The 12,677-nt window shown below is 35.5% G+C and overlaps 1 protein-coding gene across 1 annotated transcript; it reads right to left on the bottom strand.

Moving 5' to 3' along the window:
- LOC107605578 (growth-regulating factor 1) lies at positions 2,935 to 7,990 on the bottom strand. The gene is made up of 4 exons (XM_016307492.2): positions 7,118 to 7,990; positions 5,702 to 5,956; positions 4,677 to 5,091; positions 2,935 to 3,718 (listed from the first exon to the last, which is right to left on the bottom strand). The coding sequence occupies exons 1-4, from the start codon at positions 7,623 to 7,625 to the stop codon at positions 3,055 to 3,057; spliced, it is 1,842 nt and encodes a 613-aa protein (XP_016162978.1). The 5' UTR covers positions 7,626 to 7,990; the 3' UTR covers positions 2,935 to 3,054.

The raw sequence follows: 12,677 nt of genomic DNA, 5'->3' as shown, positions 1-12,677 counted from the left end.
TTGTTAAGAGAGTAGGATGGACAGTCCCAATTATAGACATTAGAATGTCATAAACATTGATCCAATAGAAAATCCCTTTTCTTTGGGGAGTTGAATGAAAAAACCTTTAGCTTTGGGTTATTACCATTTTGGGCCATAACTCCTCAGGACTATTGTCAAGGTTTGGGAAGTTCTGAAGAATTGATGCCCAGAGTTATTTTAAGGTCAAAGTAAATCCCAAAATGGCCAAGTCCAAAAACAAAACAAAATGAAAACATCAATAATAATAATAATAATAATAATAATAATAATAATAGTAGAGTAAATTACCAATTCCACCCTCGAATTACCAGAACACTCACAAAAATAACCTCCACTTTTATTAACGACAAAAATACACTTAAAATATTGAAAAACGCTACAAAAATATCCAACCATAAATAAAAATATATTCCGTTAACAGAATTGGCTGAGCTGTCAAATGGATTCCCTTACACATTTTTCTCTGCTTTTTCTTCATCCTCCATCACTCTCTCCCTTCCTAATGCAACTACAACAAAAATAAACATCATCTGCTGTCACTCTTTTCCTCCCTCAAACCTCCCAGAAGTTGCTGCAAGCTGCAACAACAACAACAACATATCTCAGTCACTCCGAAATTGCAACAACGACAACAACATCATCTTCCTAGCTGAAGCTCCTACAACAACAACATCTTCCTCATTATTTCTCTCCTGAAATACAATGTCGCCTCTTCTTCCACGGTTTCTCTCCCTCAAGTACGACAATGGTCTTGCTCTGTCATCTTGCTCATCCACTTCTCCTTCTTCGATTCTTCTCTCTCGCCGCCTCTCTCTCTCTCTCTCCTTGTTGTTCTGTTTCTCTCTCTCTCCTCAACGACGACACCTGCGGTGATACTGTCCTCTCCTCCCGTCCTCCCTCACTCCCTAAAGCAATTACAACAACAGTAAGCAACATCTTAGTGACTCCCTACCTCTTCCAAACCTCTCAAAATAGACCTTACGCCTCACCTTCTTCATCTTAGCCACAGTAATAATTAACCATAATTAGTAATAATCATCCATAATCAGCAATTCTACAATTTTTCATTATATTTTTTTAATAATCTAATAAAAATAGAATCCAAAGAGAAAGAATGACAAAGAGAGAAGCTGAAGAGAGAGCTCCCTAGAGAGAGAGGGACTATCCACTGCTGGCTTACTGCGAGAGAGGAGAGTAAGGCACTGTAAGATAGGTTTCTGACAGTAATAGAAGGGCGGCGAGCAAGCAGTGACGGCGATGGCGAATCTGAGAGGAAAGATTGAGAGATCTGCTGAGAGAGTGAAGAGGGCAAGGAACTGTGAGATCCTCTTCTGACGACAACGGAGGGGCAGCGAATAAGCAACAGTGGCAACAACGAGGTTCTGCCATTGAAGACAAAGAGACAATGGCGTGAGTTGATGAGCAATTGTTCTGTGTGTTGGAGAAGTGAAAGTGAGAAGAAGGGAGAAGAAAAAAATAAGCGGGGAGTGGGGTGTGAGAGCGTGAGACAGAGAAGATCGGAAGGCAGCAGCCATAGATTCAGAGTGAGAGTGAAGAGGGTGAGGTGTAAGGTCTTTCTGGGAGGTTTGGGGAGGGAGGGAGTGAGAGAGAATAAAGGAGAAGCAGAGGAAAGGGTGTAACAGAATCCGTTTGACAGCTCAACTAACTCTATTAATGGAATAGATTTTTATTTACAGTCGGGTATTTTTGTAGCATTTTTTAATATTTTAGGTGTATTTTTGTCGTTAACAAAAGTGGAGGTTATTTTTGTCAGCGTTTTGATAATTTGAGGATGGAATTGGTAATTTACTCATAATAATAATAACAACAACAATAATAATAAAAATGATTTGGGTTGTAAGTGGTTAACTTAGTCATATGTTTAATTAAGTGTTTGAAGGTTTGAATCCTATATTGTATATATGTAGCAATTTATTGGTCACCCTTAAATGAAGCTTAAATTTTTAACAGATTAATTATTGATCTATTAAACTAGAAAATATCATGGATAACAAAAAAAATGTGTATAATCATTTTGTATTTTTATATGTATGTCTAGTGGATGGTTGATTCAAAGATTACATTGTTTCGATTTTTTTTCTCTTTTGAATTCTTAGGAGATAAAATTACATATATCTAAAGGAGAATAAGTATGAATGAATATTCTCATCCTTATGTTATCACTTTCTTTATGCAAAATTCCTACACACCAAAATACAAAGCATGATTTTGTATGAAAGAGAAAATGAAGGGATGGGCAATTGGGCATATTAAAAGTTTGAGTGAAGTATCGGTTTTATCCCCAATGTTTGGGTAAATTCTATTTGTGTTCCTAACGTTTTAATCGTCCTATTTGTATCCCTAACGTTTGTAAAAGTGATTTAATGTTATCCTGCCGTCAATTACACATCATGAGCGCTTTAGTTTGAGTTTTAAAAATCTCTTCTTGAAGATCGAATATAAATGTCTGGGATAGAATCGATAATCTACTTCGAAAAATAGCTCATCAAATTTTGAAACTAATTCCTACAACATTTACATAATTCACTTTTTTATGGACATAATTAAATCTAAACACAAATAATGGGTATAATATTAAAACCGAACACATCCAAGTGAGACATAATTGAGAATGAATACATCAAAATGAAAATAATTAAAAAATATACTCTGATTTGTTAGTATAATTGATAGTAGAATAACATTGAATTACTTTTATAAACGTTAAAGATACAAATAGGATGATTTAAACATTAGGAACACAAATAAAACTTACCTCAAACGTTGGGGACAAAATCGATATTTTACTCTAAAAGTTTCACTATCCACTTTCAATAAATCATGTGGAAAAATCACTTTTAGTAATTGTTTTTTTTTTTAAAAAAAGAAGAAATAAGTAAATAACACATCTCATCCAACTTCTAATATTACCATATATTATATAAAAATAAATAAAAAACTGAATATTAATGTGAAGCATGAAGCAAACATCCACATTCCACACACAGTACTTTGTGTTTACAAGAGATGATTTTACAAGATTGCCCCTCCTTTGTTGTTGTCTGCTGCCCTTGGACTACTCCCAGCACTGCTATTAGAGAGTGAACCAAATGCTGTTGTCTTTTGCAACACCCCAGTAGGTGATGACCCTATTGAAGGACTATTGTCCCAACCATCACTACTAATAAGGTTCATAGAACCCTTATTATTGTTATTACTATTATTATTATTATTAAGGTTGAGAACCTCACCAAGTGGACCACCCATTGAACTCTCCCATGAAATTGGAATCCAATTTGGTTGTCTAACAATGTTGTTGTTGACACCAATTCCAACTCCTAACCCCATTTGAATAGGGTCTACCAATTCCAATTCCAACTCCCTTGATGATGATACCCTCAAAGGTGAGAGTGTCACTTTCTCATTGGTTGGCATGAATTGATGATTTGGGATTGAGATTGACAATTGTGTTGACTCATCAATGAAATGCCTTAGGGAATTGTTTTGTGAATCATTGCTCTTATTATTGGAAGAAGGGTTAAGGAGTGAATCACAAGTCACAACTCCAAATTCATGGTTGTTGTTATGAATCATGAATGGGTTTTCCTTTGGTTTCAGATCAAGGTTTGGTGGTAGCATTGGAAGTAGTGATGAACAACTCTCATTTGCATTATTGTTCTCTTTCTTCATAAACATCCTGCATTATAGTAATTAAGAACTTGAATTTAATTTTAATACATTATTAGTATAAAACAGTTTTTCTGTGCAAAATGTTTTATATTATTAGTAGCATTAAAATTAAACTCTAAATAACATTGAATAATGCAGAGTTGAAAAGGCACACTTTAAACACATGGGTAAAGTAACAAACAAAAATTGACATGCCTTAAGACCATCTTTTTCTTTTAAGAAAAATTGAAAGCATATGAACCACCATGTCAAAATTGACTAGTCACTATCTGCCAAAAAAGATGAACAAGAAATACTAGATTCTTTGATTAGAAGATGAAACACAAACACTAAAAGAGGGAACATGCATAAGGAGGTAGGAATGAATGCCAAGAGAATTTCTTAGTTGCTTCCAAATAAAGAAAAAGATGGTACTACATATAATGTGTGCAATTTAACACATCAATTATTATTGCATAATTAAAAAAGGATAGGAACATTAACGTCTCCCATTTTCACAACATTTTTAAAGTTAAATTGCACAACACATCTTTTTCTTTTTTAAAAGTATACTCTAACCTAACTCGGCCTATGTTCACATAGCCGGTCTCAAGCCCGGAAAAACAAGGGTTGTTCGGTTTGTGCGACTGCCAACGTAAAACAATGTCACATCCCAATACATGGCCACGACGCAATGACGTCCTTGAAGCCATATTAGGCTGTGTTAAGCCTGCGACAGCCAACGTAAAACAAAGTCGCATCTCAAAGCATGGACATGATGCAATGACGTCTTAATCCATGTAGCCGACCCCACTTAATGGGAAAAAGGTTTAAAAAGAAAAAGAAGAAAAAAGTATACTCTAACCTCTTATAATCTAAGGAAGCAAGTATGAGTATAACTTCAAGAAAGTTGAATAATTTACCTATTTTTAAGTAATTTGCTCTAAACAAAACAAGAAAAAATAAATTAGTAATTAGTGGCGCACCTGCTGATATTATTGGCAGCAGAAGCATCAGATGCAACAGGCTGCTGCTGCTGAATAACATTCTTGTGTTCATGGCAGTTTCCAAATGAAATAGTGTTGCTGTTGTTGTTGGAAGCAGTGTTCCCCACAATGGAAAATGAAGAACTTGAATTGTTGCTGTTAGGCAACAATAGCTTTGAGTTAGAAGTGGTGGTTGTGGTGGTGGTGGTGGTGGTGACGGCAGCAGCATGGCCTGATTGGCCTTCCACAGGCTTTCTTGAACGATGGCGGCCTCGGTTCATGTGACGCTCGCAGTACTTCTGGTCCACAACTGCGTCCCTCGAGCACCGCCATTTCTTCCCATCGGTTCTCCTGCACCGACCCGGCTCCGGATCGGTGCTGCTCGAGAATCCCAGATGGAAACCTCCCCATCCCACTGCAAAGAAATATTTCGTGTACTCATTTTATTTAAAACACAATATCTAGTGACAAGGTTTGTGTTAAACTCACACATAGTTGTTTTTAGGTGAAATTGATAGCTGAAAGCAGTTATCAATTTCTCATGAAAACAACTGTGTATGAGTCTCTACTATATAAACGAGTGAATTACCAAAATTACACCCGATTTGGATGCCTATGAAAATAACTCTAAAAAATGACAAGAAAAAATGCTAGGAGATAATCAGAATTTATTATTTCGTTTAGTAATCCAACAACATACTTTATCCTATATTTTTAAATATTAATGGCTAACTGATGACTAAAAAACAATAAATTCTGATAATCCTATAGCATTTCTCAATAAAAAAAAATGACCAATGTGAAATAGTTTTGATTTTGTTGACAAAAATGTGCCGTGTGTCGGCCTCTTCTGTCAACAAAAACAAAACTATTTAAGGCTCGATCACGTTTGTCAAATTTCCAAATTCTTTCAGAGATTCTTTCATCGTTTTAATGTTTTGGGATTATTTTGATCTACATCTAAATCTTAGAATGCAAATTTTGTAAGAAATGAAGAAAAAGGAAAAGAAGAGAAAGATACTTACAAGGATTGGGTCTAAGAAGTGGATTAGGAAAGTTAGAGAATGGAGAAGTGGAGTGAAGGGCTTTTCTGATTGGAATAAGAAGATGAGAAGGAACAGGAACATTTGCAGTGATATACTTATAAATGAGTGCTTGGTGCTCCAGCTCCATCCACTGTGAGGGAGTGAATAATGCAGCTCCTACCACTCTTCCCACATTATTATTCATCATGTTCATGTTCACGTTCACGTTCATTCCCCAATTACTGTTATTGTAACCTGTTTCATTATTCATCATTCAAAGGCTTAATAATCATGTATTCTATCTTATATTAAGAAAGTATTTGGTTTACCCATTTATTATCTAAAAAATTTTATGAATAAATTTAAAAATAAAAATATTGATTTTGTTATGTACTTTTACTGTAATAAAAAGTTTAACTTAATCATTTAATATTTCAAAAATACTAAAAACACAAGCATTTGATTAAATAACCGTGTAAAATTACTGTCAGTACATTAAAATTAATCACTTATTTCATTTCACAGCTTAAAAGAAACATCAAAACAAATGCTGGCACAAGGTAGCATTTTAATTATCTATTAATTTTTCGATTATGCTACGTGTACAACAAAATCAGCCACCAGTATAAAATACATGTTGAAATATAAATACACATTGAAAATAAATTAAACCACACATATATTCATACACACTGATTTAGTAGCTAATTTTAATATACAAATATCATTTTTGATTAACTTCTTACTATCTTGATTTGAGGGGGAAAAAAAACCGTTAAGGTCAACTTTTTTGGTTTGAGGAAGACATGGAAAAGAGGATTTTATAGTAAAGGAGTACAGAAGATAACATAAGGTAAAAGAGCCAATCAAATTATGTAGCTTTGTTTTTCTTTTTCATGCTCCCTATCATAATAGCTTCAATAAGCTTCTCTCATATGTTCTTTTTTTTTTTTTCCCTTTTTCTCCTTTGGTATACTCTAGGTTTTAGTGCAAAATTTTGCTTACATCCCTCACCCTAAAACAGGAACAAGGAATATAGTTTCTTTGGAAGAATTTCTTTTTTATTTATTTATTTATTTAGTTATTTATTTTATTCTTGACAAGACTTCAGAAAAACATGCCATATCTCAAATATATTTTTTTCCATGAAAAGACCTTCCACACAGGTACTGTAGGATGACCATCAACAAAAAAAACACAAATTTTTTTACTAGATTACAAAAAAAAAAAAAGAACCATTTTCAAGAAAAATACCAAAAACTCATTAACCTACAAATTACAAATCCAAATCCAACCATCCATAAACCCCCAAAAAAATTCAAATAAAAATAACCCATTATTATAAATGACTTAATAACAACAAAAAAGACCTCAAATATATTTTTTTTTAAAAGCAATATTAATAAATAAATATACCTGCATTATTTATGTTGTAACTAGAGAAAGGGTGATAAGAAGTGTGCAATGTAGCATTTGAGGAAGCCTTTTCCACAATCAAAGACTCTGACTTTGGTGTTGGTGTTGTTGAGAAACTCAGCATCTTCTCTTCTCCTTCTTGTTCTTCACCACCATCATTGAAGAGAGCAATGGCAACATTGTCATTTCCATTATTATTATTATTATTATTATTAGATCTCAACAACACATTACAACAAGAGCTATTGTTGTTGTTGTTCCTCTGATGATTCTGAAAAAACAACATTCCCTTTGATGTTGTTGTTGTGATGACATCATCATGATCATCATCACCACTAGTAATATTAACCTTTGACAGTTTTGCCCCTCTTCTATTATTATGATCATTAATATTACTCACCTCCTCTTCTTGTTCAGATCTTTGATGCTTAAGGAACCCAGATCCAAATGGAACAAACCCAGCTTCTGAACCCACCAACCCATCAAAACCCACCACACCAAGATCCATATAACACCACAAATTAATACAACTATAAATAGAACTATTAAATAAAAAAAAAAGAAAAAGATTTAAACTATATAGGAGAAAAATTAAAATGATGCATCTTGTTGTCTAGTTGGAACAAGAACAATAACAATAACGAGAATAAAAGTACACAATGTCCCTTGAAAGGAGAAGAAAGGAACATATTATAAATGGGGGGAATAGAGAGAGAGAGAGATATGCTACTAGTTTTTGTGACACCTTTAAAGCTACTTAGCTGAAACTAGAAACCGGAATGGTTTTGTTCTTTGCCAAGGATAAAATAATTGGAGACAGAGATAGAGATAGAGATAGAGATAGAGAGAGAAATTTAAAGTATATATAATATGATGGAAGAAGAAGCTTATGACTAGACATGGTATATATCTCTCGGACATACTAATAAAATAATATTATTGTTTTTAGTACCATATATACACCGCTCATGACTGATCATCCCTTCAAAAAATAAAATTATTATAGACCGTTGATTATTATTAATACTAAAATTTTTATATTTCAAGACAATTTTTTTTTATGTTTTGTGTATCTCTAAAAATAGGTTGATTTTTTTTGTTATGGAACATATGAGTGTGTAGTGCTCCGTTATGGGATATGGGAGTGCTACATCATAATATGGGACAGCTTTTTGTGAATTATGATGTTAATAATTCGGACCATGCGAATTGTTTGTAAAGTAAAATATAAGTGGCAAATTGGACGGTCCAATTTTTTAGGAGAAAAATTTTAAATTTTGGACAGTATAAATCGGACTGTTCATATTGTTTTTTTTTTAGTAATAGAAAAAGTAATTCGAAGAGTCCGAATTGATTATTATAAAATTTTTTTGAACAAATTTAAACAATTCGTAGGGTCCGATTTATGAAAAATTTGGACAGTCCAATTTGTCTTTAACTGATCTTACAAGTTGGTAGAGCTCACACGCTCTCCATATCCCCATCTTACCCCAATCCCTTCTCCATAATAAAAATAAAAAACGCCAAAAATAAGATCATGCATGATAAATATGAGTTTTTGCTCTAAGGTTCTTTAAAAATATATTAGATAGAAATCGGAATGGAAAACCTGTTTACGTCTCTCACGTAAATGGCCACTTCATTTGGGATGTTGATCCCTCTATGTGTGATTCTGACTGTGACTGTGCTGATCAATGGAGTGACACTGATGATGAAGATTATGCTAGAAGACGAAGGAACAAGAAAAAGAAGAAGAAGTTGTTACAAGCCCCATGCTCTTTTAAAAGACCTGGGCCTCCTGATGATGCTGAATCAGCTCCAATGCTCAGAAAGAAGCCAATGCTCAAGAAAACGAAACTGTCTCGGAAAAGCTTTGCAGATTATCCTTTTCAGCCAGTTGATGCAATCTCATGTGATCATCAACCAATACATTTCATCAGAAAGCATTCAGAAGGAGAAGAAGCAAGCAAAAATACCGTTACTTCAAAAGGAGGAAACCCCATACCAAGTCAAACAAATGCTTCATTTGTGGAAAACAATGACACTTTGCTAAGTCATGTCCTCACAAGACAAAGAAGGAAATAAAAATGCTCCAGTCTTTAATGGATGCTGCCTCCATTGGTGATGAGGAAGATCTAGAGTCAGTACTTGAGGAACAGAGAAGCAAAGATGATGAAACTGAATATGTTTTCCAGGACTCTGACTCAGAAGAGAATAGTTCAGAAGAAGACCTCCCACCAAAAAGGTCTATCTTTACCATATCATCTATTGCTTCCATCACCACAAGAATTCCTAAAGGAACGAGTATGCCAGAAGAAGAACTTGGGTATCTCGGATCTTTAGGAGTAAAACAAATTGATGGTACTCCTAGACCTCATTTTGATCTAAAAGTCAAGACATCTGTCTATGATAAACCAATAAAGGCCGTTGCATTAATGGACACTGGATCTTGTGCTACTGTCGTAAAACCACATGTCTTACCAAAAGAAATGTGGGCACCTTTTTCCAAGAAATTCGCAGCAGCTAACAGTGAAGTCTTCACCATCAATCTCATCTCCAAAAAACCAGTTGGACTGGAGATATTTGCAGGTCAGACCACTTGGCTTAGAGTGCTGGGAAGCTACCTCCCTGACAAAGATGTTTTGTTCGGATTCGATGCCTTCTTCCGAACTCATGGGCTACATATCAAACCCACTGGTCTGAGTTACAAAGGGCAGTTTTTGCCTTTTACAGGGATACAAAGTATCCTCGAAATCCAAGAAGCTCCAGAAGAATATAAGGAAATCCAACAGCTACTCCTCAGTGCCTGCTGTGATAGTCATGATCAATTCAACCACCCTGCTCCTTTATGGAAAAATCCAGAATTTTATGTCCGACTCCCCTTCAAAAAGAATGAAGACATCAACCCTACAAAGGCCACGCATTCAGGAATGAACCCTGAAGATCTTAAGTTGGCAAAAGCTGAATGTGCAGCCCTTCTTGTTCAAGGACTCATTGAACCAACCAACTCCAACTGGGCATGTCAAGCATTCTATGTTGAAAAAAGAGCTGAGCAAAATAGAGGGAAAAAGAGGCTTGTCATTAATTATAAGCCACTTAATGTCTTCTTACAAGACGACAAGTTTCCTCTACCACGAATCTCAGTTATTACACAAAGATTAAGTGGAACAAAAATATTCAGCAAGTTTGACTTGAAAGCTGGATTTTGGCAAATTGGGCTCCATCCTGAAGATAGGTATAAAACAGCGTTCTGTATACCTGAAGCCCAATACCAATGGACAGTAATGCCATTTGGACTCAAAGTAGCCCCCTCTCTCTTCCAAAAAGCAATGACCAAAATCTTTGAGCCCATACTACACTCCACACTCATCTACATTGATGACATCTTACTGTTCTCAAAAGACAGCGAAGCCCACAAGGCACTCCTGGCCCAATTCACTCAGATCATCAAAGACCATGGAATCATGCTATCAGCAAAAAAGAGCTCTATTGCTAAGACAAAAATTGAATTCCTTGGAATGATTTTCGAAAATGGATTTTTCCAACCAGGGGATCACCTTGCCAAAGAATTAATCCATTTTCCTGATGAAAACTTGACAGTCAAACAAGTCCAACAATTCTTGGGAATCGTCAACTACATCAGAGACTTTATCCCAGATGTGACCAGACACACTAGCCAGCTGTCAAAACTCCTAAAAAAGAAGCCTCCACCATGGGGACCTGAGCAAACCACAGCTGTCAAAACCCTGAAGAAGATAGCACAAGACCCCCCACCTTTAAAGATTCCCAGCACAGGAAAAAGAATATTGCAGACAGATGCTAGTGATGAATTCTGGGGAGCTGTGCTACTTGAAGAGATTGATGGGACAAGACACTATTGCGCGCATGCTAGTGGACAGTTCAAAGAATCTAAAAAACATTACCATTGTTGGATATTCTACCATATGGCCCACAGATGAAAAGACAGTCCTGAATGCCTTGGCCAAATACCTTTGTCAACTTTGGCAACCTGGACTATATGGAGAAAAAGATGTAGTTGAAGGACTCCCATTTCAATCGGATGTCCCACCGATAACTCTCCAAGAGTTTCAGTCCAGATTCATAACTTCAGGGATAATCAACCAGTTTGGACAATACTCCTTTTATGCTCCAACAGACCAGCCCAGTACGTCCACACAAGCTCCAAGCAGATATTCTGGAGAAGATCTGAATTCTGAAGATCCAGGTGGAAGAGTGTGTGCTTTACCACCAAGCCCAACTAGAATTGATGCAGGAATACCCGATGATGCTGAAGGCCCAAAATCAGACCCATATGACCCATATCTGCAAGATGCCCAAGATCCAAATGAAGAAAACACTGAAGACCCATTTCTCTACCTCCAAGACCCAGATACGGATTTCAGAGCTGTCAATCTAGCTTCTGATTCATCCTTCTCAGACGGTGATGGGACCCTACCAGAAGACTATTTCAAACCGTCTCTTTATTAGAACACTGTTGTTCCCACTATGTATAATTATGAGTGTGCTAGAATAAAGTGACCTCAGTCACATGCTTAGAAAATGCCAAAAAAGATAAGGCTTATCCTTATCCTCCAGGTGGCATTGTATGATAGGCTTGTTTAGATTTCGCTTCTATCTAGAGGCCTCTATATAAGAAGGTGCTCACCCCAGTTGTAATCAGATCTCAAGAAACATTGTGATATATCCACTTTTCCTACCTCTCAAGATGTTCTAAATTCTCTTTCTCTCTCTGAAAGCTTAGCCAGTGATATTTCCTTCTTCCTCAATCCAGTGCCATAACAGTATGCTCTGAGCTTGCCTCTTTAAGAGGATCCTGCTCATCAGAAAATGGCATGGATCAGATCCACGGGAATTTCTCATAGTGGAAAAAGGACTCAATGTTATAATGCTAAGTTTTGCTCGGACCCTTTGATCTCACTCGTTATAATGGTTAGAAAGAGTGATTGGGATAAGCAAATGATGCATTGTCTCGTTGTCATCCTGAAGTACTGGAGATCCACCCCTGTGGAAATGGGGATGAGATTTCATTCTAAAACTAAAACATCTAACTTGGGTACAAATAATTTGGTTCCCATCATGATATTTTTGGATGTATCCTTGTTTATATATTTGCTAGCAAAATCCAAAAAATAATGAAACTTGGAGACCACAAGAGTAATATTATATTTTTACAAGTGGACAACCCATCCGAGTTGAGTTGCCTTTGTAGAATAATCATGTTTACTTAATTAATAAACATCTATCACTACTTCTTATTACTACCAAATCAAATATAAGGACAATACTTTTTATGTATGTGTCTCTTTGTTTTTGTCGCTCTAATTTTTGCTAACAAACAATGCCTCAATATCAATAATGTAATTGTGGGAATATTCAAAAATAAGGATAAGATGAGGGCAATAATTTTTGTTGTAAATTTTATGGGATAAGGATTATATCATATGTCCCGATCCTGTGGAAAATCGTATTTCGAAGATAATTAATATTTTATTAATTTAGTGAAATCCCTTTTCATTTTTGTTGGATTATTAGGTGTTTT

This window comes from Arachis ipaensis, chromosome B06 (genome assembly GCF_000816755.2).
Source record: "Arachis ipaensis cultivar K30076 chromosome B06, Araip1.1, whole genome shotgun sequence".
Classification (NCBI taxonomy): domain Eukaryota; kingdom Viridiplantae; phylum Streptophyta; class Magnoliopsida; order Fabales; family Fabaceae; genus Arachis; species Arachis ipaensis.
The sequence above is the reverse complement of the archived record's forward strand: the minus strand, read 5'-3'. Positions and strand labels throughout refer to the sequence as shown.